The sequence below is a fragment of the Melanostigma gelatinosum genome, assembly GCF_949748355.1.
Source record: "Melanostigma gelatinosum genome assembly, chromosome: 16".
Lineage (NCBI taxonomy): Eukaryota > Metazoa > Chordata > Actinopteri > Perciformes > Zoarcidae > Melanostigma > Melanostigma gelatinosum.
Window position 1 is genome coordinate 22,919,867 of NC_136649.1, and position 27,919 is coordinate 22,947,785.

At 40.9% G+C, this 27,919-nt stretch overlaps 3 protein-coding genes across 4 annotated transcripts; all 3 read left to right on the plus strand.

Moving 5' to 3' along the window:
- The first annotated feature begins 1,331 nt into the window (after positions 1-1,331).
- On the plus strand, positions 1,332-6,853 carry pgrmc2 (progesterone receptor membrane component 2). Its single transcript, XM_079287379.1, has 3 exons — positions 1,332-1,703; positions 4,487-4,642; positions 6,140-6,853. Exons 1-3 carry the CDS (start codon positions 1,355-1,357, stop codon positions 6,235-6,237), a joined length of 603 nt encoding a protein of 200 aa, XP_079143505.1. The 5' UTR covers positions 1,332-1,354; the 3' UTR covers positions 6,238-6,853.
- A 1,942-nt stretch (positions 6,854-8,795) lies between these two features.
- On the plus strand, positions 8,796-13,790 carry asmt2 (acetylserotonin O-methyltransferase 2). The gene is made up of 8 exons (XM_079286953.1): positions 8,796-9,054; positions 9,994-10,168; positions 10,427-10,547; positions 11,020-11,088; positions 11,172-11,290; positions 11,922-12,059; positions 12,390-12,512; positions 12,750-13,790. The coding sequence occupies exons 1-8, from the start codon at positions 8,974-8,976 to the stop codon at positions 12,959-12,961; spliced, it is 1,038 nt and encodes a 345-aa protein (XP_079143079.1). The 5' UTR covers positions 8,796-8,973; the 3' UTR covers positions 12,962-13,790.
- A 1,167-nt stretch (positions 13,791-14,957) lies between these two features.
- On the plus strand, positions 14,958-25,287 carry jade1 (jade family PHD finger 1). Of its 2 annotated transcripts, none has more exons than XM_079287374.1 (11): positions 14,958-15,039; positions 16,649-16,734; positions 17,496-17,563; positions 18,385-18,542; positions 19,038-19,222; positions 19,321-19,532; positions 19,851-20,018; positions 20,536-20,652; positions 21,559-22,158; positions 23,028-23,145; positions 23,420-25,287. In XM_079287374.1, exons 2-11 carry the CDS (start codon positions 16,683-16,685, stop codon positions 24,373-24,375), a joined length of 2,634 nt encoding a protein of 877 aa, XP_079143500.1. In that variant the 5' UTR covers positions 14,958-15,039; positions 16,649-16,682; the 3' UTR covers positions 24,376-25,287. The 2 variants fall into 2 exon arrangements, with proteins under 2 accessions (XP_079143500.1, XP_079143499.1); XM_079287373.1 differs by lacking the exon at positions 14,958-15,039 and adding an exon at positions 15,205-15,291.
- Positions 25,288-27,919: the final 2,632 nt, after the last annotated feature.

The following is a 27,919-nucleotide window of genomic DNA, read 5'->3' on the forward strand; positions in this document are numbered from 1 at the left end:
GAACTGGTTTCTCTTGTTTACTTGAGGCTGAAATTTGTCAGCTGTAGATAAAAAAAACAAAATGTCAGATCCAAATCAACTGTAAACCTTAAGTATGATTCATTTCACCCGTTATCACCTCCAACAGGGTAAACAAGCAGTTTGTAAGAACGTGTTTACGTAAAGTGTGTAAATAGCAGAAAGATACCACAAGTTAGTGACGCTACAGGTCCGATGGAGGGACAAAAAGCATCACGTCGCAAATGAAAACGGTTAAAGGCGTGTGTTTTGATGCCTTCAAGTGTAATTGTAAACCTCAACTCTTAAGGGAGAAGTGGCTCTGAACGGGACTGTCAATTGCTGCTGTGTAATTTCTGTCGTTTTAATATTTTATAATAGTTTTTTTTAATTTAAATCTTAGTGCCGCCAAACTAGTGCGAGTTTATAGAACTGAATCCCACTGAAAATATAAAATGTATACTTTCTGATCTGGAATCATATTTCATTTTCCTCCTCGTAGTTTGAAACTGTTCCATGTCACAACATAATAAATGACAAATGTGTAACCACGGACAGTTCAAACTATAAAAATACTATAATGCTACATGATGCAATGTAATGATTAAACTTTTCAGATCGGCCTATCTGATGTAAACACCCATGAAACTGCTCATGCAACAAGTTTTAATTCATGCTCGCAGTGAGTCGTTTTTAGATTGTTTTATTTTGAATGAAATGGCAAAACTAAGATGTAGATTTTTAGAGATGAATAATTATACATATTTAGTAAAATAATTTTGTAAAAACAACATAATAAATAAAATAAATATATATTTAGTAAAATAATTTAGTAAAATCAACAAATATAAATTAAATAATGAATAAAATAAATAAATACATATTTGGTCAATTTATTGAGTAAAATCAACAAATAAAAATAAATAAAATAAAATATATATATTTTGTAAAATTATTTTAGTAAAATCAACAAATAAAATAATAAAGAAATAAAATATAATATATATTTTGTCAAATGAATTTAGTAAAATCAACAAATAAAAATAAAACGGAAATAAATAAAATATAATATATATATTTGGTAAAATAATTTAGTAAAATCAACAAATAAAAACAGAAATAAAACATAAAAGCGACGACATCACATAAAAGCCAGAATGATTGATTCGACAGTTAAATTAATCGATAGTTAAAATCCTATAAAACGAACAAGCTTCTTTTTTCTTTTTTTTACAATGCACCAAAAAAGAACAGAATGTAACAACTCGTTCAACTAGTGGTTCCCGCTTGTTCTCCGACAGCACCTGAACGCACCATCTTACCAGTTGGCTGGTAGGCGCTAACAACCGTGTGCAGTATGGCGGACGATGGAGACAGTTCGAGCGGACCAGTTGACACGAGCGGTGGGGCAGGAGCGGACGAGTCGGACGGTCTCACGCTCTACGGGCTCGGAGCGATGTTGCTGAACATCAGTATTTTGGCTCTGGTGGTGGCGGTCTGTGTGGCGGCCTACCGGCGGTGGGGCAAACGGCTCGTCGCTGACGCGGCCCAAAGCGACGAGGCCTCGGCGCTGCCCAAGATGAGGAGACGGGACTTCTCTCTGGAGCAGCTGCGGGAGTACGACGGACTCGAGAACCCGCGCATCCTGATGGCCGTCAACATGAAGATCTTCGACGTGACCAGCGGCAAAAAGTTTTACGGGAAAGGTGAGTAGATGGAGCACTTTAACATCCGGGTGAGTTAGCTGACACGTCCAAGTTGTCCCGAACAAAAACATAATTTTTGGGCGCAAACGGTTGTGGTTAGCTTAGCTGAGCTCTTTTGTCTGTGTTATTGAATGGGATATGCTAGCTGTTAGCTAACTAGCACTGGCTCTGTTTTTTGGTGGGGTCGTGACTCCTGTGGTGATGCTAGAACACCCTAAACTATATATTTATAAAACTTTTTAGTTAGTTAAGCCTGGATGATTGTAACTAACTAGCCTGTTAGCTTGTTGACGTGCACACATACACACTGTCTGGGTGGCTGGTCTGTAGTCTTGTTTACACTGATGGGACTCATCATGCATGATTATTGGGAACTTTGCACCAATGTTTTAAATCTCAAAATAATGAATGCATCTTGCTAATTTTCTGCAGAAAATACGTGTTGTAGTTTGTTTTACTGGCATCTCTGCTGTGAAAAGTGAAAGTTAATTGTAACTTAATAATCATAATTTACTTCCACAAAGCGTGCTTCAGTCCCCATAAGTGTTTATATTTCTGCAAAGCTAGGCAAACCAGCTAATTAACATTTTCCTCCTAGTTGCAGGACTGGTCCGTCAACTGTGATGAACTATAATTATTCGAGCAACATTCCCAGCAGGCTCATGTGTCACGTCCTGCTGACTGAGACAAGTAGGCCTGAATCAGGGCAGACCAGTCATGATGTCACACAGCGCTACAGACAGACAGGAGTTGACTGGGTCATATCATAAGCTGTCTAGTGGGTGTTTATCACAGTGGACTTCATGCTGATGCAGATAGTTGTGTGATTCAGTGTGTCAGGTCATAAGTCGTTTGGTTATTATGAACACAAAATATCTTCTTGGTTCAGCTTCTGAATATTTAAAGTTTGGTCCATTTTCTAGAAAGTGAAAGTTTGCCTCTTTTTCTATGTGTTGATACTTTTTGGGGTTTGGTTGACTTTAGGTGCTCAGAAGATCGGCAGCTGGGACATGTGCATTTATTAATAAAGATAATAAGATTAATAAAGTAATGAAAATATTAAATAGTCTGTTGCAGACCTGCACTACTTGTTAGAGGAGAGTCCAGCTGGAGCTCACACACTTCATTCAGAGACGAGCATTTCTTCTTTGTTGTGTCTTGACACTGATAATATAAATCATAATAAGAACATCAGTATGTTGCTGTTGTGTTACTCAAGCCTGCAGTTTTATCTGTAAAATGCTAATTATGCAAGGTATGAGCACATCTAATCTGTGAGGTGATAAGGCGTCTCTGCTTCACGGTCAGAGTTTTTCTTTTTCTTCTGTTGCACAAATATTCCATCAGAAGAGCCGAGGGCCTGCAGAGCGTTCATATGCTGCTCAGATGATGTTCTTCTGGAGGAAATTACAGTTTTAAAACACAGCGGAAACGTCAAGGGAGGCTCGGGGCGAAATGTTTCATGAAGGCTGAATGTGTTGATAGAAGTTACTCGACAGGACAACAACAGCTGCTCGTTAGTGGACAGAAGGAAATACCAGAAAGGGTGAAAGGCTCAAAATGAAAGTTATGGACGCACTGATTACACTTCCTCTCCCCGAAGTAGATTCAACTCAGAGTATCTGTTGATACCACGTACTGTTCTACCAGATCAGGTCCTCTACTGATAATGTGATCATATTTTAGCAAAACGACTTCAGAGAACATTTGATTCCTAAAAACAACAAGATTATATTGCTGGACCGATAAATCCTCCTTTATCGATACATCAGCTGTTTGTGTGTCAGGCGGTAAGAAGCCTGCAGCACACGCATGTCAAAGATGAGTTTGAGGTCATGTATTAATGTTGTGCATTAATGTTTAAAAGTGATATTGGCCCGTATATGGTTATATATGTAAGTAGAAATGTGGGTTTCATTTCTCAGCAGGTAAAATCATTCATTGCTGATGTTTTACTCATCTTGAAAAGTTCAAGTTTAGAAATGTTGTTATTGAACTTGCGGCTGCAACTAACTTCTACTTTACATTGTGATTAGTTTGACAATTTATTCCTTGAATAATAGATCAGTGGGTTCGTGTGCAAAATGTCAGGAAATGGTGAAAAATGCTCCTGCAGCAGAAGTTAATGTATTGTTAATCATATATACTCGTATGTGGCAAAAAAAATGCAATGGATTGAAAAGAAGAATGTCTGCACAGTTGTTGTTATTATTGTTATTGTCATATCACGTGAGTATTTAGTTTTGACCCAATGCAGCAGAAGAAAAGCAAACGAATCATCACATATGAGCAGCTGGAACCAGTCAATTCTTAAAAAACGAATAAATAAAATAGTTACATTTAATTTTGTGACAATCAGCTAATAGCTTATTGGACCACTGTGGCTTTAAAAGTGACTCTTGAGATCACATTTCACATCACAGCATCACGTCCGTATTAATACATCTTCCAGCTCTAATAACAGCATCGCACTGACCCACAAGTTCTGCTTTCCTCAGCATTTTCTTTTCTGGAGTCTAAAGGCCTTTTGTACACTCGCTGCGTTCGAGTGCTTTACTTGTTGGCCGTCTTAAAGGCTTCTAATGTGAAGCAGCAGTCACATGACGTGGTTCTGAGCTCATCGCAGAGGGTCAGCTTGTTCTCTGTCACTCTATTTGAAACAGTGTTTAAACAGTTTAACGCAGGAACAGTGTGTAAACATACAGACAGTCAGTCTCCGTCGGACTGACGGAGACTGACGGATGCTTCTCTTGTTCCTGCTGACTCGTACGTTTCTCCCTCAGATGGTCCTTACGGCATTTTCGCGGGCCGGGATGCTTCGCGGGGCCTGGCCACCTTCTGCCTGGAGAAAGACGCCCTGTGGGACGAGTACGACGACCTGTCGGACCTCAACGCTGTACAGATGGAGAGCGTGAGGGAGTGGGAGATGCAGTTCATGGGTAGGCTCCTGAACTCATGTTTCCACACAGGGGAAGAGGAAATGCTCCACAGATGAACACATGGCTCAGATTTCACAGATGCATCCACAGAGTTTATGGCCTCTCCCACGGGGCCTCTGTGTATTTAGTCCGATCAAACCGGGGATCCAAAACACACGTTTTTACAGTTCGACAACATCCTGTACTTTTTAAACATACTTTAAACTTAAACTACCTCAAAGCTGGTGTTTTATTTCAGAGTCCTGTTCTGAATCCTGGGAGTCTGGTTTTGTCCTGAAACACGTCGGTTCTCTGCTTCCTTAAATAACCTCCGGATACTCGCAGATAAGACGTTTGAAGCTGGAAAGCTTGAGAAGTTCGCAGCCTCAAAGGTTGTCTGATTAAACGATGTCAGAAGATGTCAGTGAATTACTCGCAGCATGTTGTTCACCGAGTCCACAGTCCTCCCTGATGTTCAGGGAAACTTTTGATTCGTCAATCATCATTAACAAGCAACTGTTTTCGTCATGAATCGCATGTTTGAGGAGTCGTTCGATAACAAATACAAAACTAAATTTGCTCGTTCCAGCTTCAAAAATGTTATTTTTGTTTTTTATCATCGTGAACTGAATACATTTGCGGTTCGAACTGTTTGTTGGACAAAAAGACGCCAACGTGTCACTTTCTACGATCAAACAACAAACTGCTTTATTATTGTCTCCAGTAATCGTTTGGCTGTTTTCTAATCAAACATCCAAAAGTAATAAATTCCATGTTTGAGATGTTTTCTGCTTTAAAATGCACTTTAACAATCATCAAAAGAGTTGCAGTTTCATTTCCTGTCAATCGATTAATCCGCTATAGTTGTTAAATGCATTTCAACTCAATCAAAAGTTCAATTAATTCATCCCTAAAAAGTTCTCCGTTCTAATTAACAGACTGATTACTAAAACCCACAAAATAAGATCCTTCATAGAAACATGAAGTTTATTCTATGATACCAACAGATTATTTTCACTTTGATTAATCCATCGAGCACACGTTTCCTCGACCAAAGGTTACGTTCTTTACATTTTGTCAATAGTTACGATCATATAATTGAGGTTTTTTAAATTTAATAGAACATAGTTTTCAACATTCTGAGTATTCGTTTGGTTTTTTTTCAAACCTCTTAAATGAGAATTCACTTCTTTTGTTTTCCACGATCGTAAATTCAATATTTTCAGATTTTGCACTTCAGAAAAACGGACACATTTTTTCACAGTTTTTTTTTGTAAAAACAAGCGATTATTTTAGAAAATAACGAGATTAACTGATAATTAAATATCTATCGAGATGTATATCTATACAAGACAAAGTAATTACATTTTGCATGAAGAATAACTCAAAATGCTTTGACTTAATGCTTTTCATAATTGTAGCCTTCGTTGCTGTAACTCTTCCTGAAGCAACACTTTGCGTTTTATTTTATTTTTTATGAATTTTATTTTTTTAACTCTTTGTTCGCTGTCGTTCCAGAAAAATACGACTACGTCGGGAGGTTGCTGAAGCCGGGAGACGAGCCGTCGGAGTACACGGACGAGGAGGACATCAAAGACCACCTGAAGCACGACTGAGCGTTCTCCATCACACCGACCAAAGCCAGGAGCCCCCAAACAGCTGCGACAGACCTCCACCTACCTGCCCCGTCCACCTACCTGCCCCCCCCCCCCCCCCCCTACTCCCCAAGAACTCTTCACCTCCTGGACCTGTCCGGTGTCTTCGTGGCTGCTCTGGAAGGACTCAAGTCTCAACGCCCAGACCTCCCTCCCTCTGGACCACCAACAGGAAGCGGTTGAAAACCTTTGGACGAGTGCTTTTTTTTTTAAACGACAGAAAACATGGACGTGGGGGGGGCTGGTTTGTGCCATTTTGATGTATTTGAAACAAAACCACAAAATATTATTCGTCATTTCTCCAGAAGGCGGGGGGGGGGTGGATCGGGGACGGATTCTCTCTTTTTTATCTTGGGTTAGTCACGCCGCACCTGAAGCTGCTTCAGCGTCGGACAGCTTATCAATCGACCTGTCTTCTTCTGCTCTTTGTTTGAATCATTGCGCCCGTTGAGAGTGCAGCGCTGAGACCTGAGAACCAGTGCTGAGGAGCCTAACGGGCCGTCGCATCTTCCTGTTGTGTTTGTAGTGATCGCACTACTAGTTTTCTTTGTTTGTCACCATGTGATTGTATTTGTTGAGTAGCATAGAGGGAGGGGGGGTATTTTATTTTGGAGGGGCTCGGGGGGGGGTTTAATGGTCTTTGCCATACGAAACCTGTTTTGAATGACGTTAGACGGACAGAATCACTGATCGGGAATACAAAGGGAATGTGATGACTGCAGTCCTAATCAATCGACTCAATTGTTTACATGCCTCACAAGCCGGCTGCAAGTCTGTAGATTCCCCTGAGAAATGGTCCAAGTATTAATTGTGCCTTATTTAGTTTGTGGCGTCGGTCCCGAGCGTTGTAACGGAGGAGGGATGGAGGTGTCTCTTTGCTTTCTAGACTCGGTCCCCCCCAAACGTCGTGTCAGTCGTCAGCACAGACTAATGTTTCCCACTTCACAGACTTTGTAAATAGACCGTATGAATTACTCAGTGTCACTGCCATATTTATGTAGTTGATGAACTCCAGATATGTCTCATGCTATGTCGTACTGGCCAAAACCCCCATGGTTTGTGTTCCTTTTGTTTTGATTCTGACCCCCCCGTTAGTAAACAACAACAAAAGGAGTGTTCAAAGTGCTGCAGGGCGGGACCGGGAGCTGTTCTTGCGAGTTTTGTTCGGAGACGTTGCTTATCCTGTAAATATATCTATCATTTTATTAAAGCATGTGCAACAACAAAGTGAGCTATGCCGAATTCCCACCACGTCATGTATTTAAATGTTGGGTGTGTGTGTGTCTGCGTGACAGGCAGGAAGGGATTTGTTCATGCATAATAAATCGATTTGGTTAATAATTGAAGACGTCTGGAATTGATTTGCTTTTAGAGGTGGCGTGATTATTGTTGATTAAGATGTTTTAAGTGTCCTCAGATAGGAAAGAAGAAAGGTGCAAACATTAATACAGCATCAAACTCATCACCAGAGAGATTATTACAGCACGTCTGTGTATTTACGTTTAAGTTAACTCCACATTTCAACAGTTGGTCATGATTTTGTGTTGAACTGAGTGATAGTTTGATGTGTTTTATCCTGTGTGTCTTCAGAGGAGAAGGAACAGAATGTACAAAAAATTGTACAAAATTACGGAAGAAAAGTTCAAACGGGGAATGAAGAGAAGAGAGGAAAGGTTTTGAGATTAATGGAAAACTTTATGTCCTGAATTCATCACTAATTATGGGCTTAAATAACACAAACAATGTGTAATGTGTGAGATAGTAAATATAAATAAATTGGGACATAATAATGAGATGAGAATAATATAATCAAGTTATTTAATGAGAACACAAACTGGGAAATATATTTATATATAAATATGAGAATCTTTTGGGGACCAAATTAATATTTAAAAAATGTAAAATAAATTGTATTTGGAAATCAATATATTAATGAAAAACATCAATTAAATAATAGTAATAGATACATCGGGAAATATGCAGATATTTTAATGTAAAAAAGAAATAGGAAAATACAGATATAGCTAAAAACATTCTGCAACATATTTCAATGGTCAAAAAAGGAAATAAATAAGAAAGTTAACCTGTGAGAAATAATTCAATCTTAATGGGAGTAATAGATTAGATACATAGATGAACAAGGAATTAAATAAAACTAAAAGTGGCAAAAATTATTTTTACGAAACGGAAGTAGTAATTTATAAATAGAGGCGTTATAATGTTTTGTGCCAGTTTATATTTTCTTTAAAATATATATTTTTTGTATTATTCCCTTTAGGGTCAGACCAGAATCACAGAACGCGAATATTCACTACACAGCTCAACAGCGCCCCCACTGGTGCTGCGGATGATCTCGGAACTGCACCATCTCACAGTGGCGTGTGTGTGTGTGTATGTGTGTGTGTGTTAAAGTGAAACTAGTCGCTCCGTCTTATCGGCCATCACAGCAGCGAGGAGCCGCAGAGGATCATCTCTGAAGACCCGGAGCAGAGATGTGTTTCCCCCGCTGATGATCCATCGACCAGTGCATCGCTCCTGAACACACCACTGTTGGCTGTTTTTGAGCTTTAAAAATCGGATAATTTTAGCAGCTTTTCCGTGCCACAGCATCGGGAGAGTGTTGATCCGAGAGACGGTGCAAAGTTGCGTGAATTGCTCCGGTTATTAACGCAGTTTTGATCCGTGCTTTGCAGGATAATGGCAGAGCATCTGTCCCAGAGTGAGCTGGACTACCCGTTCAAACTTCTGGAGTATTTCAACGGCTTCAGGGTCTCAAAGGTAACGTTTGGTTATTTATGCACGAATGTGTCATAAAATGTCCCCAAAGCACAAGTTGCACATTTTCATATTGTCAGTTTTTTGTCCCAAAAACCTAAAAGATATTTTGTGCAATATCGTAAAAACAAACAAATTAAATTAGTACTTAAAAAAAAAAGTACACTCGACTTTTGTTTGTGTTTTGCAATGTCCCAGCTGCCCCCCCCCCCCCCCCCCCCCATAGCCTTCACCGACCTCAGTAAATGCAACAACCAATCTAAGAACAACTTCTTTCTGTAAACACAATAACACTTGAACATTATGTCACTCAGTCCGTTACGATATATACATATATATATTTTATTATGGTCTAGTATCATAAATTACAGCAAAAGAATCACATCTTTGAGTATTTTGTCAAAAAAAGTTTTATTCATTTTATTTTTATAATCTTTTCAGCACCAGAAGTCGAAAGAAGTCTAACCTACAGCCATGCTAGCTTCTTTAAGCTCAATGCAAACATCAGCATGTTGACAATGACGATGCTAACGTACTGATGTTCAGCAGATATAATGTTCACCACATTAACCATGTTAGGTTAGCATGCTAACATTTACTAATTGGCACAGCAGGTGTAGTTGAGGCAGCTAGTTTTGCTGGTTATTATTGTTTTGATCATAATCTAAACAATTTTAACTTCATACCAAAGGTTTTAATTGAACTATTCAAATGAATCTTCTGACCTCATGGTGGCGCTAGATGGAAAAGTCAGAGGATCATCAAAGTGATGACACTTCATGTTGAGGGGAATAAACTGATTAGGTGAGTGAGAGTTGGACAAAACAGGATAATGGTGTCAGAGCTGTGACACAAACACTTACTTAGATATTTCATATCGGGCCAAAGTGGTGCGACTGAGCGACTTTGTCGTTAAACATCGACTGTGTTGAACCCCTGCAGGTGATATTCTCGGCCTGTGAGCTGGGAGTGTTTGACCTCCTGCTGAAGTCCCCGGAGCCCCTGAGCGCCCAGCATGTAGCCCGGGAGCTGAGCACCAGTGTGGACGGGATGGAGCGGCTGCTGGACGCACTGGTGGGCATAGAGGTCCTGGAGGTGGAGACCACAGACGGGACAGGTGAGGAGGAGGAGGAGGAGGAGGAGGAGAAGCAGGAGCTGTAGAACAGACAGAATAGACCACCACATTAACTCTGTGTATACACTACATATGGCCAACACCCGAACAAATCTGCACATTTGAGATGCTGGAACTGGAGGAAGTTTTGAACTTTAGCTTGAATCATGACAACGTTCGACGAATCCTTTGACTGACTAACTGCTGTTCACAGTGCGAGCTCAAACAGCCGGATTAAACTGTGAATGTGTTGTTGTTCAGCTGCGTACAGCAGCACCGACGTGGCTAACCTGTACCTGGCCAAAGGCAGCGGCAAGTCTCTTCACGACATGATCGTCTACCAATCCCAGACCATCTACCCGCTGTGGAACAACCTAACCTGGTGGACGCCGTCAGGTCAGCGGGTTCAAACGAGACATTTTGCATTGTTCTCATTTCACAAGGCTTCTTAAACTCCAGTTATGTGTCTGTTGATGATGTATTGCAAAATGTATTTTGTCAGAATAACCATAGCAGTGAAGATTTGTTTTGTCCTCTTATTCACATGTTTCTACATACATACAACACAGAGAACAATACAAATACTAATAATGTATTTGATGTGAATAGTTGGAGTTATTCACATGTTAATTGACGCGATTGAGCAATCGGCTCGTCGGTATAAACGCATTACTGGCAGCAGAAGTGCAGTTTTTCTGGTGATTTAATGTCAGACTGAAGCAGCGAGAAGAAGGAAATGTAATGTGAACATGCAAAGTCATGTGAGTGAGCTAACCGCCTCTGAGGAGTGTTTGCAGAACAAAGGTTTCATTTGTCCCGAGTACAGACGTCGTGTCTGATTCTCCTTCACGCAGGGAGGGGAAGAACCAGAACCAGAAGACCTTCGGCCTTCCACCCGAGGACGTCTTCCGAGCTGTCTACAGGTTGATTTCACTGCTTCACGTGTAATCCTGTAACTTCTCCACAACCTTTAGAGTTTCATGCCTCTGTGAACGTTTCCACACAGATCAGAGGAGGAGATGCTGAAATTCATGGGGCTGATGAACTCGTCGTGGATTCTTGACGGACACGACATTGCGACGGCGTTCAACCTCTCCTGCTTTCAGACCATCGTAGACCTTGGAGGTAAGAGGGTAAACTCTCAATGCTTATTTATGGATAAATATTTGATTGGTATTATTCAATGTCCAACTATGTGTCTTTTTGGCATTTTGACCAAATGGAAATGATAAATAGCAAAAATATATGAAATAAATCAACAAGATATATTATATAGATTCAATGACACTAGATTTGAGTCAAAAATAAATTGAGTTCCTGTTGTTCACATACTGACGGTGGTGGAGGAAATATTCAGATACTTTTACTTCAGTAATAGTATTAATACCAGACTGTAAGAGGACTCTATGATCAATAAAACTCCTGTAATGAGAAGGTTCCATCAGTAAAGGTTTGTCAGTATAATCAGCTAAATGTTACTCTGTGACTGTTCTACTGTTATATTATGTTATATATATTATATCAATACATTATTATTACTGTTGTAGTTGAGGTGGAGCTCATTTTGAACTGTTAACTGATTTTCATTTTGGCTAAATCTGCTGATTATTTTCACCATTAATTGATTGTTTGGTTTGTGAAAATAGTGAGAAATCACGTCACAATTACCTGAAAACCAAAGTGACGCCTTCATAAGGTTAGTTTAGTCCAAACTTCATTATCATACCGACACTATTTCTGTCTGAATAACTCCCAGGATGCACCGGGGCTCTGGCCCGTGAGATGGCGAAGGCGTACCCGTCCTCCTCCGTCACGGTGTTCGACCTCCTGCCGGTCGTAGAGACGGCTCAGAAACATTTCTCTCAGGAGAACGATGCCGTTGTGTTTCAAAGCGGTGAGTCTCGTTCTCCTGCCTCGTTCAACTAACCAAGAGATGGCGAACTCCATCTGCAGGCGAAGTTCATAGAATGTGATTGAAAGCTCCAGAACAGCTACTAAATGAACCCTGTGGTGAGAGCTTCCTGTTTTAGTTCTTTTGGAGGCTGTGGTTTGTGACTACAGGCTAGATATTAGAGTCTCTTTATATCACAAAACAGTTTAACAGCAGCATAAATTCAGACTCCAAAATGACCCTTCATTCATTCATGATTGTTCCGAACTAAACGGCAGCTGAGCGTAGATTGTTTAAAAAGAAGTGGCCACATACTTCCTGCTGTTCATGCAGGAGATTTCTTCAGCGGTGAGGTTCCTCCTGCTGACCTGTACGTTCTGGCCAGAATCATTCATGCCTGGCCTGAAGAGAAGTGCCTCATGCTGCTGAAGAAGCTCTACGACACCTGCAAACCAGGTGAGTTTAAAGGGACAGTTCACCCCAAAAACACACATTTACCCTCTCACCAAAGGTGCTTATTTATCTCTATATGTATATATACAGCTCCATAGAAGTGGGGTGAATTTGTTTTGTGTCTGCAGGATAGTGGAGACTTTGAAAACTAGGAACATGTCCATCAAGCTTTGTTTTCTAATTGTTTACTGGTCAAAAGATTACAAATGCACATTCAATGTTTGTCCGTCCTCCTGGCAGGCGGCGGCGTCCTGCTGGTGGAGGCCATGCTGTTTGAGAACAGACGAGGCCCCGTCACGGCTCAGCTCTTCTCCCTCAACATGCTGGTGCAGATGGAGGGTCGGGAGCGCCCGCCGTCCGGCTACACCAGCATCCTCAACAAGATCGGCTTCTGCAACGTTCAGGTGTGCCGGACCGGCAAGTCCTACGACGCCATCCTGGCCGTGAGATGAGCATCGGGACGGTTTGGAGTGGCACATAAACATATAAGCTCTCTTTCCAGTCTCCGTGGACATTCATTCCCAGTTTATGTTGTGGTCAACCTGAGTGATGTTTTCAGATATTGTGATCAGAGTTTTTTGCAGATGAAAAGATTGCTACCACTCTTACGTATGCCAAATATGAAGCTTCAGGCAGCAGCCAGTTAGCTTAGCTTAGCATAAAGACTGGAAACGGGTGGAAACAGCTAGCCTGGCTCTGTCCAAAATCAGCCTTCCAGCACATCTAAAGAGCACGAATAAACACGTTATGTCTCTTTGTTTTATACAAAAACTGAGGAGTAAATCTTTGAAAAACATCAAAAGTAAAAACAACACTGCTGCCAGAAAGCATTTCTACAAACGTGTGTATAATTATTCATCAACGGTAAAAGCATCTGTTTGGTTATTTATCTGTTTTTAAGAATTTAGGAACCTTCAGTAAAAAAAAAGTAACATTTTAGAAAGCACTGAATTTTGGAGAACCAGCTGTATTGTAATGTTGTGTGTTCCTGTTCACTGCGATGCGTTCAGGGTCCCTCTCAGGCTGCATGTAGGACAAACCTCACCTTATTGTCATCATTCCTGTGTTATTTAAACAAACTGTTCTTTAGATGTTTGTTGCATTCACAGGACAACAGAAAGATATTTACATCATTTCAGCTTTAAATGCGTACATCACATATTGAATACATACCAGTGGAAGTGATTTCCTTGTGTCACAGATGAGGTGTGAATGCAGAATATCAAGCTGTTTGATGGAAACCTATAAAAACTGGCCTTTTTTATTCAGCACATGGTTCTGTACGCTTGTTTTCTGTCCTCTGATCATTCCACATGTTTGCAGCATGTATTAAATCAAAGACACACATCCTGTTTGTCCTTTTTAAGGAGTTAATTTTAAACAACAATAATTTAAAGTGGCTATTGTCTGTAAAGTTTTGCAATATACATATATAAGTAACTAAGTTGGCTACATTTACTCAAGTACAATTTTAAAGCACCTGTACTTTACTTGAGTATCTCCATTTTAATCTACTTGTTACTTCAATTCCACTCCATCTCAGAGGTAAATATTGTACTTTTTACTCCACTACATTCTTAAAAACAGTTATTAGTTATTAGAATCTGATTATCAATACAAAATATAAATCAACCAATAAAGTATGATGGATTAAACTACCCGGCAGTATATATTAATATACTGCCGGGTAATTTAATCAATATAATTATATATATATATATATATATATATATATATATATAATTTTAATTATTCTCCCAGCACTGGCCATTTCCTAACTAAATATATGTTTGTGTCATTATTTATTATAATACTAATTCAAAAATAATACTAATCACTATTTTTATTGAGAACATGACAAGTAAAAATAAACAAGATATAAACCAAATACAAAAATGACTGAAATAAAACTAAAATAAAGATACATAAATAAAATACATACATAAAAATGAATGTAAACAACTCAAGATCATTCTTCAAAGTTTCAGAACCTTTCCTAACTAAACTGCATTTTCTTTTTTCAAAATTCGAGTTAATTCTATCTCCTTAATTGATAATTCTGTGTGTACTTTCTAAAAAAGAGGAGTGAATGAGTCATCCGAGAATGACACTTGAAACAAAAAATATTGAAATAAAAATAGCAATGATAATAAAATAAATATAGTTATGAGAATCTCTTTTTTTCTTCTATTTTTTACGAAATAAAAAATATATATTAACTATATTTATTTGTACATTTTTGTAAATTTTAAAAAACTTCATTTTTTGATTTAATTAATTTTTTTGCTGCCGGAAATGGTCTTCCATAACTTCCTGTATTGGAAACCGTTGGATTATTTGACACCAGGTTCAGGGGGATTCTGCTGCCCTCCAGCGGCGAACAGGCACAGCTGCAGTCCGGACTGGGTAACCTCCTCCCCGGTGTTTGTGTATGTGGAATGCGGGTCAAGCGGAACTCACGGCCAAAAAACCTGCGCTTCACACATCAAAAAACTCAAAAACACCGGCTTTCATCGGCCTGAAGTGCTCTGTATGTACCGTCCAATTATTTTATTCAACTACAAGCAGGTTTTAAGTCATGTTGCATAGATATATTTGCCAGAATGTTTCTTAACGATGTTCTTATTTTGAACGAGTCGATGTTTTTCTAGTATGGTCGCACGAGCAACGCGACATCGTCATTTCAAAATGGCGCCAAAGATTAACATCAGCCAGTGGATCAGCCAGTAAAGCGCTGTTGGCTAGCAACCTCAAGATAGCACAACAACACTGTTGTACTAACGTTAGTTATTTAAGTTAGTCAGTTAGAAACATTCATGAGCGTGTTCACGTGACGGGTAGTTTGTTTTTTAATCAATTATTGACCCTTAACCCGTTACAAATAACTGACCTAGAGAAGCTAACATTATGCTAGGAGCGTTAGCCAATGCTAACTAGCTAAGTTACGTGTAGCCTCCAGCTAACGAGCTAGCCGGTGTTGCTAACCTACAAACGTCAGCTAAAGCTAACGTCTAGACTAACGTATGTATATACAAATATGCGTAGCGTTAACCCTCTTGATAGTAACCGCCACTTAATGCTAAATGGCTTATTTTAAGTCGACGTAGCAATAGTCTTATGGTAGAAAAACATTCCACGTATAGGCCGGTGTGTTGCGTAACGGTAGCTCTAGCTAGCTGGCATTTGCAGTGTGATTAAAAGAAATCGCAACGCTATGTGGTCTAAAATGATAGCTAATTAGCGTCCACCGTTGTAAAAACGGCGCAGGACACGAATCTTGCCCTGCGTGTGTTAACCATATTGCCAGGCTTCAACAGTATATAGGCCAGCTTGTGTTTTTAGTCTAGCTAGCTAACGTTAGCTGCTCGTTAGTTAGCCGATACTTTCGGGTGCATGTTTGCTGGAAAAAGGGGCGTCACACAAACTAGCCTGCTGTTGGCACTTTTCCTCCTTGTGCACGCTGCCGGCAGATCCTAAAATATGTCCACATGTCGAGAGTATTAGAGTCCCTGCTGATGCTTTCTGCACGTCGCAAACTGAACTCGTACAAAGGCGTTGTTTCGTGCCTGTGTTGCATGTGGTTGCTTCTTGTTGTGACTGGTATGTATGTACACATCAACATTAGATACGGGGGCTGTCTGTGTGCTGTCAGATAGCGACGTGTCATTACTACTGTTTTACTTTGATATCTACCCGTTTATGTCGAAGAAACCTAATGTTTTTAATAGAGTAGAGCTGTTGTAAACATTGAGATACATTCAAAACTATCTGCAGAAGATGGGCAAGTGGCTGCAGGGATAGTCTGCTGGTTGTTGTCTAGAAATGATCTTACATCAGCAAATTAACTGTTCAGCAGCAGTGTGAGTGCTTCAACGTGTCGGTCATGTTAATGTCATGCGTTTGCTTTTATTTATGGTAGAAACTTGATGTGTAATTGTTGATCATTTCTGTTGTCTTCTAAAGTTGTTGCCTTGTTAACTTGCTCATCAAGTATGCCATGGATTGATCATTGTGTGCTGTGACATGTCCGTTTTTGAGACTCCCAACTGTTTAAAATGTGCTTTTATCATAGCTGTTATATCTTGTAGATGGTCATCAATCCATTGTTTAACTGAACCTCCTGTCTGGTTTGTGTGAAGTCTCCCTAAGCCAGAGCTCCGCAGACGGACGGAGATGATGAAGAGGAGCAGGCACCCCAGCAGCAGCGATGACTCCGACAATGGAAGTAAGCATAGAATATTATCTCTGCTGACTCATTCATACTGAGTCCAAATATAGACCTGAATCAGGCCAAGCACAACTCTGCCACCTTCCTCAATTTCACAAGTGAGTGTGAAAAGCTGCAGAGGAAAAGCCAACTTTTATCCTTAAATACCACACAATATAATCAGGGCTTTAAGTAAACTATTGCATCACGATAATGCGTCAATGTTGTCATATTTGTTGCTGTTTTCATCTGTAAATGTCTTTTTAATCAGCCAAGCGTTCGATTTTGGTTTAACAGTTTTGTGAGAGTTTAGTTGTCACTTCCTGAATATGTTTCCCATCTTGTAATTGTCAGTCTCAGTAAATGTATACTTCATGTTCAGGAAGGAAACCAAGAGAGAGAAAAGGAAAGGAGGGCAGATAGACAAAGATTAAGGAAACAAGAAAGAAGGCCAACATCTGAGAGACGGAGTAGGGACACTTTTAAAAACATCCTTCCAGGTCAGACAGACTCAAATTTGACATCGGTGAACAATTTCAGAAACACTTTGTCGCGTTTGTTTCACCCTCCACAAAACCTCAGATGGGTGGGGTTCAACCACACCGCATACAATGTTTGGGTAAATGTGAATGTTTGGTTTTACTTCTTATCCAATCTATCTCATGTGCCATTTGGTCTAAAAACAAATGTGTTGTAGAGGACGTGAGGTTGTTCATTAAAGCAGAAACAGACAAAGAGTAAAATGAGACGTTTAACACCCTGTTGTGTTTCTCCTCCAGGTAATTCCACCTGCTGGTCTCAATACTCCTCACAGCCCAGGAGGGGGACCGGTCAGAAAGCCTCCGAGGTACGTCCGTCTAAACTCTTCATCTTCATCATGATAAGATGATGAAGAGTGAATCATGACGTATGTTTAGGTCACAGCTCTTCTGCTTTCATTCTCATATTCTGCTGTCATGTGTTTGTCTGTTGTTTTATTCATTTTTTCTATCTATAAACAATCTTCAATGAGTTACTGAACACACGGAGGTTTGAATTGATATAGACGATGACGATTATTTGTAAAGCGAGTCTTTATTTTAGTTGAATCTTCCACGTCGTGCAGTGGCAGTGGGGTGGAGACGTAGCTGCTGTTATCTACTGTACAGTCTGTGGACTTGGTCCCTGCAGGCCGCTGTTCACGCCCTCTGACCAAGAGCCAATCAGATCAAAGCAAAACAATGACTCGGGCCTAAGCTGAATGCTGATTGGCTGGTTCCTGTCTGGCAGTGTTTTGACAACGTGGTAGTTTTTTTTTTAACCTGTGTAAACACTGATATACAGTCGCTCTATGGAAACATTTATTAGCATACATTGTACACTTCACAAGTCCTCTTCAGATGTAATTCTGCATTTCTCAGAGCTTATGTGAGCTTTAGGATGATGAGTCGTCCAGATGAAATCATTAACGTTGGTGGCCCAGTATCTTAATGGTTGCTGGAGAGAATATTTGATGGTCTCGCTGCATTTATATATTTTTTCCTCATTGTGATATTTTCTGAAGCCGCATATGAGAACTCGTCTGTGAAACGACAGCATGGTTGTTCCTTCCCCCTCCACAGGCTGTAATATTTCCCTGTTGCATCATTGTGAACCGTACTGAATCTTGTTCTCATGCGACTGCTGCAGGTTTTCAGGACCGACCTGATCACCGCCATGAAGGTGCACGACTCGTACCAGCTGAACCCGGAGGAGTACTACATCCTGGCCGACCCGTGGCGGCAGGACTGGGAGAAGGGCGTCCAGGTTCCCGTCAGCCCCCAGTCCATCCCACTACCGGTCACCAGGTAGGAGACAAGAAAGTCACTTGTTCAAGTCCTGAGACTACTTTAAAAGGCTGCTTCTTCAGAGAGCCATTGTTTTTGTTTCAGTTTGATTTGACGGGTTCACGGTCGGAAAGTTTGGGATCCGGGGAGCACAAAGTCAGAGAGAGAGGCTGTTTATACACCAATAAAAGTTGTCTGACCTCGTTTTATCCACCAAAGTAAAGTTTTAACTGGCATTTCAGGTGATATTTTTGCACTTTGATGTAAGCTGGTCTTTAAAATCCTTAACATGCTCAGTTATTCAAGAGGAACTGAGGAAAACGTTATGGCCAAATACCTTCTTCTGTCTAATTTCGGTCACCTTTGTTCTTTGATTGATCTATAATGTTATGAGAGAAAAACAATGCAAATCAGAACATTTCTAAGCACCGTAACTCGGGACAAACGTTTTAACGAGTGTATAAAAAATGGATGGACGGACGGTAAAGCGACGTGTTTCCTGTCGGTGCTGTGCAGGGTGTTGGCCGAGAAAGGAAAGGAGGTCATGTTCGTCAAGCCAAAGAAGATGATCCGGACGTCGGGCGCCGAGGCGCTGGGCTACGTGGACATCCGGACGCTGGCGGAGGGGATGTGCCGCTACGACCTGAACGAGGAGGACGCGGCCTGGCTGCAGACCGCCAACAGGGAGTTTGCAGAGATGGGTGAGTCACAGAACAGACAAAAGGCGGATAGTTATCATCACTGTCGGTTAAAATGTCAAGTTCAAAATAAGTAAACCTGTTGCTCCCGACTTTTCCAGCCATGCCGCCGCTGGACGAGATCACCATGGAGCGGGTGATGGAGGAGTTTGAGCGCTGCTGCCACGAAAACATGACGCACGCCACGGAGACGGAGGAGGGGCTGGGCATCGAGTACGACGAGGACGTCGTGTGTGACGTCTGCCGGTCGCCCGACGGGGAGGACAACAATGAGATGGTGTTCTGCGACAAGTGCAACATCTGCGTTCACCAGGTCAGAGGTCAACACGCGCACTGGAACTCACTGAACTCGCTGTACAAACAAAAACATCTATCAATGAAATGCTGCTCATTTAACACCGTTTCTAACCAAACCGTGACAACGCTGCAGCTCTGAGGGACTTAAACTGCCTTTATGATTAAGTTCGCTTCGCTGTGGTAGAAAATCAAATTAAAGACGCCTCGTCTTACACTCAGATCAGCTGTTGCTTTGGTTTCATCTGACACACACACACACACACTTTCTCTTGTTGATGCTGTATTGATTTCCGCTTGCTGAACTGAGTCGTCCTCTCTCTGCGTTTCTCTCCAGGCGTGTTACGGGATCCAGAAAGTCCCGAAGGGCAGCTGGCTGTGCCGGATCTGCGCTCTCGGCATTCTGCCAAAGTGCCAGTTGTGTCCGAAGAAGGGGGGGGCCATGAAGCCCACCCGGAGCGGAACCAAGTGGGTCCACGTCAGCTGTGCCTTGTGGATCCCAGAGGTGAAGATGAGATCTCATTTTACACTCTTTCTGTGTTGATGCAGTATTCTTGTACTGTTTGCATCTTTACAAAATGTTTGCAGGGAACTTATTTATCTTTACACATGAGCAGCAACTCAAAAACACTGTTTTTAATCTTAAAGGTAGGTTTTTCAGCCTTAAACGACGTCCCAACACCTGCTCTCAATATTGAAGAAATTAAGAAAATCGATTATTATTTAGAGATAAACGTCATCTTTAATCTCACCGGCTCTGTTTCTGCCTGCTCTCTGTGACGATGGCGCAGCGATAAAGAAAAGTCCGGCTGCACTGTATTTTACATTTCCATCAGCACAACATTTGAGCGTCTATTATCGTGATTTGTTAAAAACAATGCTGTTGCAGTTGCTACTCAACAATTTATATACAGGAATGTTAATTCTCTTTCTCTTGAAGAAATTACAAAGAACCGTTCAGATACCGTAAACCGTTAACGACAGCCGTCTCTGCGGGTGAATAATCATGTGTTGCTCTGCAGGTGAGCATCGGGAACCCGGAGAAGATGGAGCCGATCACCAACGTGTCCCACATCCCCAGCAACAGGTGGGCTCTGATCTGCTGCCTGTGCAAAGAGAAGGCCGGAGCGTGCATTCAGGTAGAGTCTCACCTTCCACCCCACGACGCAGAGACGTGAAGAGCAACGCGTGGCCCGTTGTGTTTGAGTAGCTCAGGCCGCGCGGTTACATCGTGGCGAGGAGTCGCTGATATTTGTTTTCTTAAGCATTCTAATGCTGCAAGTAAAACCACCAATAACTAATGTTTGCAGGAGAAGTATATTACAAGTTAGTCTCATTATGTTGTCGTTGAATATCAAAGACTCTTTATTCTATTTTTTTACCAGCTGGAAATCATTTTGAAGATCGAGCGACTCTAGAACTAACAGAAATGTGTATAAATAATATGTGATATAATAATAACGAGTCACTACTGGTAGTTGTATGTTTGTGATAGCGGTGCTCTTCATTACAGGTGAAGTTATTCTGAGCAGTACCTGACTCTTCATTCAACATATAAAGTTCAGTTGTTTGAACAGAAACAGCCGTGCAGTGACTTTGCATCGATAAAAATATCACAATTCGTTGACGTAGTTCATCTCGTTCATGCCCGACCTCTGAACCCATCAGCTGCCGCTCTGATCAGCCTCTGAGGTTTACGAGCTCGTCTTGTTCCCCATGCTGTGTGGGCGTCACTGTTCATCTCTAAACATTATGATTCAATTAGTTTTGCCCTCAAAGTTCACCGGATTGATGCATTTAACTTTTAAAATGTACAAAACAGTTCTTTCTATACGCGTGATGTTTCCAACGTGGTGTTGAATATGAGGAATTGATCTCAGCATTATGTTCATGTTGGTGTTGCGCCGTCAGACAACAGTCAAGCTGCGACTTTAATATGCGACCGCCGGAACAGTTCTTTCAATGCACGTTAAATGAGTTTAAGTCATGTGATGCTCTGAGTCTCGAATGTTCAACAGTGCTGTCATGTGTGTTTGCTGCTGTAGTGTTCGGCGAAAAACTGCCGGACGGCCTTCCACGTGACGTGCGGCCTCCACGCCGGCCTGGAGATGAACACCATCCTCACGGAGGACGACGAGGTCAAGTTCAAGTCCTACTGCCCCAAACACTCGGGGCTCGAGGGCGCCGAGTCCAGGGACCGAGACTCGGGAGGCGAGGAGGAGAAGGAGAGCGCCAGAGACAAGAAGGGCAAGAGGAGAGGCAGGGTGAGAGAGGAGGAGGCCGCCTCCCCCTGTTCCTCCTCCTACGTGGCTCCTCAGATCGCCGTCGGGGCGCCCAGCGACCTCGAGCTGCTCGCCAGCCGCCAGCAGGAGAAGAGAGTCAGCCTGCGTAAGCTGAAGCTGCAGGAGATGGAGGAGGAGTTCTATCAGTTTGTGGAGGTGGAGGAGGTGGCCGGTCACCTGAAGCTGCAGCCGGAGGTGGTGGACTTCCTGTTCCAGTACTGGAAGCTGAAGCGCAAAGCCAACTTCAACCAGCCGCTGCTCACGCCCAAGAAGGACGAGGAGGAGAGCCTGGCGCGCCGCGAGCACGAGGTGCTGCTGCGACGCCTGCAGCTCTTCACGCACCTGCGGCAGGACCTGGAGAGGGTAGGTTTCTATTCACCGGACCCGAGTTCACACGTTACAGCAGTACAAGAGACGGGTTAGATGTAACATAAATATACATGAAGAAATGCAAAGCACGTGTAGATTCAAATACCTTCTATTGAACAATGTGCCGTACGAGTGTTGAGATTGTATGACTGGAGAATAGCAGCTTTCGATCGTGTTAAAATCCCGGCGGCAACATCTGGTTCTGCTGAGTGAGGCCAAATACAGAAGTGTCTTAAACGTCTGGTTGTATAGAAGTCTATGAGAAAATGACTCTACTTCTCTCTTGATTTATTACCTCAGTAAACATTGTAAACATGAGTTTATGTCTCAATCTCTAGTTTCAAGTCTTCTTCAATACAGCATGATGTTCATTTAGTACATTATGGTCCATTTAGAGTCACACAGACCATAAAGCAGGGGATGCTTTAGGGCGGGGCTACACAGTGATTGACAGGTCGCTACCAGAGACTACGTCACTCCTCAGTCCTAATATGGGGATTTTTGTTCTGTCACATTTGGATTTACTTATGAAATTGTGTCGCAGGCTAAAATACAAAATATATTGTTTGTTTATTGATGTTTATGCAGTTATTCGTCCAGTAGCACAAGTCCTGTTGAAGTACAGTGACTTCAGCAGCTACATGGTTCTCCTCCAGTATATTGTACATACTGTACATGAATATAGATATCAGTATTTATACAATGGAACATATATCTATGGCTGCATAATGGTTTAGTTGAATCATTTCATGACACTTTTAACCGGAGTCGAAGGTGTTTGATGTGTTTTAAGATAAGACGGAGAGAGGCATGGATCCGTGTTGGAGGCTGTTGTTCTGAGCTGATGGCGGTTTGCTCCTCAGGTCCGTAACCTCACCTACATGGTGACTCGGAGGGAGAAGATGAAGCGCTCGCTGTGGAGGGTCCAGGAGCAGATCTTCCAGCAACAAGTCCGGCTGCTCGACCACGAGCTGCTCTCTGGTGAGTCGGCAATATTATGTACAAATCGTATCGACGGTGGGAGACAAACAACAGAATCTCTCATCATTTTGAGAGATGAGATCAGGAGAGGTGGTTGAATGGACGTCGTACTTTAGTCACAAACATAAGTAAACGTTTAAATGTAATGTTTAAAGCAAAGACTTGTGTTCCTCTAAATGTTAGTTTTGCGTCTGTGCATAACAAGATCGCATCACAATAAGATTCCACTGCAAGTCAGTTGCTGATATAAAAGCATCACTGGTGTGTGTTGCAGGCGATCCTCCAGAGAAGCTCTCCTCGCTGGGCTGGTTGTCCTCTCAGGACTCCCACTCTCGCTCCTCCATGAAAACCAAACCGCCGTCTTTAAAGCAGGAAAAAAGGAAGAGCGGGTCCAGAAAGGGCCTCTCTGACTCCGCCCACACTCACAGGAAGGAGAATCTGAGCAAACCGCTGGCGACGAGGGACAGTAGAAGCTCCCGGGTCAGAGAGTCGGGGCCCGCCGAGGACACGAGCGACGCCAAAACCCACAACTCTGAGATCAGCCAGGAGATCCAGTTCCCAAAGCTTCACAAGCCAGACGTCGTTCAGCAGACGATCACCGTCAAGCTGCACCGAGCCGAGTGCAGGAAAGGCCCCAGGAGGGAGGCCCCGGGGCCCGAACACGAGCAAGAGAGGAGGAAGAGGAAGAGCGACGAGACGGAAAGCTTCCCCAGCCAGGAGAAGAACAGGTTCGGGTCGAAACAGCTGGACAAAACTGTGTCCATCCGGCTGGTGGACATCAGGAACTCTGACAACGACGACTACTTCCTGGACAAACGGATGACCAAAAGAAGCCCCGCCTCTCTGGAGCCGACGACCAACACTAAACCCAACCGGGCCAACGAGATTTCAGCCGCCGCCAAAGCCAACGGCTGGCTCAGGAAAACTCAGACGAACGGCTCGCACACAACCAACAGACACGTGGGCGGACATCTTAGAAGCTGGGGGAAGTTCAGGATCCCGAAGAGGAGAGAGAGGCCTGTGACGGCAGACGAGGACCACAAGACGCCGGAGCCGTCGTACCCGAAGACCAGACTCCGCACGGGGGCTGAGAGCTCCGAGTCCAAACCGGGCGACGGCGAGCCGGAGCCCTGCCTGAAGCGATGCCACTCCCACCAGCTGAGGGGCGACTCGTCGCTCGGCCGGCGCTACGGGTCCGACATCATCCGCCGAGGCGTGCTGGCCTCCTGATGGCGGAGCAACACGTTAAGAGATAAGCTGCACTGTGTCATTCGGAGAGGAACCACGTCGATCTTTCTACCTTTTTCTTTTTTCTTTCCTCGACGAATCGTAGAAATGCCGAGATTGAAAAAACAACAGAGAGCTGATATTTATTTTTTATTTGTAACATATGTAAATTTGGGAAATATTTTACTTCATTTTGAGCTAGTTTTTTTTTCTTAAAAGTAGAAAGATATCAAGTTGCCACTGAAACGCTCGCGCAGATATTTACAGGCAGAAGCGTCGACGTTGCTCGGGACCATAAGCTTGCAATGTAGTTCGTCTTTTGACAAAGTATGAAAGTCAGTTGTACTGAGATGGAATACGACTCTTTAGGTCTTTTTTTTTTTTAAATCAAGCTTCATCAGACGTTAACAGCTACAGACAGTCAAACTGCCCTTTTATTGCTATTTAAACTCCGGCTGTCTTCAGTCTGCGATTGTTGAACATTATGAACTTGGAAACCACACAAATGAATTCAGAATGACGTTTTCCTTCATCAGCACGAAGTGTAATTGAACTGCGATCGTATCGTATCCATCATGTGCCTGACTTTTATTTGAAGCGTTTGCACTACGAGAGGTCTGCACAGCTGTGAAGTATGAGTAGAGTTATTTTTACACTGAAGGATTTAAAGAAGCGTTTTGTACCCTCGGCCGTACTACTGTTATGCAAAATGAAACTTGTTTTTTTCGTTGTCTTAAAGAGGAATAAAAACTCTGGAGGACTGAGTCTGGGATCCGTACTTGATTTATCTTTACAAACTCCCGAACAAGTTCCTCCATGAGAATAAAGCAAACGTCTTTCTGAAATGAGTTGTTAATCTGCAACTATTTTGGCAATCGGTTGACAATGAGTCATATTTCAAACAAAAATAAAAAACATGCTAATTCAAGATGTGAGTATTATTATATGTGTTTTATATATTTGGGGTTTCTGTTGCTCGGGGAAACTGACGTGTGCATTTTATAGACCTGACAATGAAAATAATCTGCAGATAAATCTGTAATATAGTTACAGCCTTTTCTATTTTACAGTATCTTACGTTGAGATATAAACGTGTTTTTCTGGAAATCCCTCTATTTTTACAAAAGAATAAGTAGCTGAACAATAGCTTTTCCCAAATAAAAGTTTAAAACAATTTCATTGCAGAAACTATCAGATAGAAAAGTAAATATTGTATAGTTTGTTAAAAAAGTAAGTCATAGTATAGCATGTCGAAAAAGTCGAAAAAGTCACAGTATAGCATGTCGAAAAAGGTAAAAAAGTCATAGTATAGCATGTCGAAAAAAGTCAAAAAGTCACCGTATAGCATGTCGAAAAAGGTAAAAAAGTCATAGTATAGCATGTCGAAAAAGGTCAAAAAGTCATAGTATAGCATGTCGGAAAAAGTCAAAAAGTCATAGTATAGCATGTCGAAAAAGTTAAAAAGTCATAGTATAGCATGTCGAAAAAAGTAAAAAAAAGTCATAGTATAGCATGTCGAAAAAGTTAAAAAGTCATAGTATAGCATGTCAAAAAAAGTCAAAGTATAGCATGTCGAAAAAGGTAAAAAAGTCATAGTATAGCATGTCGAAAAAAGTAAAAAAAAGTCATAGTATAGCATGTCGAAAAAGTTAAAAAGTCATAGTATAGCATGTCAAAAAAAGTCAAAGTATAGCATGTCGAAAAAGGTAAAAAAGTCATAGTATAGCATGTCGAAAAAGTTAAAAAGTCATAGTATAGCATGTCGAAAAAAGTCAAAGTATAGCATGTCGAAAAAGGTAAAAAAGTCATAGTATAGCATGTCGAAAAAAGTAAAAAAAAGTCATAGTATAGCATGTCTAAAAAGGTAAAAAAGTCATGGTATAGAATGTCGAAAAAGTTAAAAAGTCATAGTATAGCATGTCGGAAAAAGTCAAAAAGTCATAGTATGTCTAAAAAGGTAAAAAAAGTCATAGTATAGTATGTCTAAAAAGGTAAAAAAAAGTCATAGTATAGCATGTCGAAAAAGTTAAAAAGTCATAGTATAGCATGTCGAAAAAGGTAAAAAAGTCATGGTATAGAATGTCGAAAAAGTTAAAAAGTCATAGTATAGCATGTCGGAAAAAGTCAAAAAGTCATAGTATAGTATGTCTAAAAAGGTAAAAAAAGTCATAGTATAGCATGTCGAAAAAGTTAAAAAGTCATAGTATAGCATGTCGAAAAAGTTAAAAAGTCATAGTATAGCATGTCGAAAAAGGTAAAAAAGTCATGGTATAGAATGTCGAAAAAGTTAAAAAGTCATAGTATAGCATGTCGAAAAAAGTCATAGTATAGCATGTTGAAAAAAGTCAAAAAGTCATAGTATAGTATGTCTAAAAAGGTAAAAAAAAGTCATAGTTTAGCATGTCGAAAAAGTTAAAAAGTCATAGTTTAGCATGTCGAAAAAGTTAAAAAGTCATAGTATAGCATGTCGAAAAAAGTAAAAAAAAGTCATAGTATAGCATGTCGAAAAAGGTAAAAAAGTCATAGTATAGCATGTCGGAAAAAGTCAAAAAGTCATAGTATAGTATGTCTAAAAAGGTAAAAAAAAGTCATAGTATAGTATGTCCAAAAAGTCAAAAAGTCATAGTATAGCATGTCGAAAAAGGTAAAAAAGTCATGGTATAGAATGTCGAAAAAGTTAAAAAGTCATAGTATAGCATGTCGAAAAAAGTTAAAAAGTCATAGTATAGCATGTTGAAAAAAGTCAAAAAGTCATAGTATAGTATGTCTAAAAAGGTAAAAAAAAGTCATAGTATAGCATGTCGAAAAAGGTAAAAAAGTCATAGTATAGCATGTCGAAAAAGGTAAAAAAGTCATAGTATAGCATGTCGAAAAAGTTAAAAAGTCATAGTATAGCATGTCGAAAAAGTTAAAAAGTCATGGTATAGAATGTCGAAAAAGTTAAAAAGTCATAGTATAGCATGTCGAAAAAGTTAAAAAGTCATAGTATAGCATGTCGAAAAAGTTAAAAAGTCATAGTATAGCATGTCGAAAAAGTTAAAAAGTCATAGTATAGCATGTCGAAAAAGTTAAAAAGTCATAGTATAGCATGTCGAAAAAGTTAAAAAGTCATAGTATAGCATGTCGAAAAAGGTAAAAAAGTCATAGTATAGCATGTCGAAAAAGGTAAGAAAGTCATAGTATAGCATGTCGAAAAAGTTAAAAAGTCATAGTATAGCATGTCGAAAAAGTTAAAAAGTCATGGTATAGAATGTCGAAAAAGTTAAAAAGTCATAGTATAGCATGTCGAAAAAAGTTAAAAAGTCATAGTATAGCATGTCGAAAAAGTTAAAAAGTCATAGTATAGCATGTCGAAAAAGGTAAAAAAGTCATGGTATAGAATGTCGAAAAAGTTAAAAAGTCATAGTATAGCATGTCGAAAAAGTTAAAAAGTCATAGTATAGCATGTCGAAAAAGGTAAAAAAGTCATAGTATAGCATGTCGAAAAAGGTAAAAAAGTCATAGTATAGCATGTCGAAAAAGTTAAAAAGTCATAGTATAGCATGTC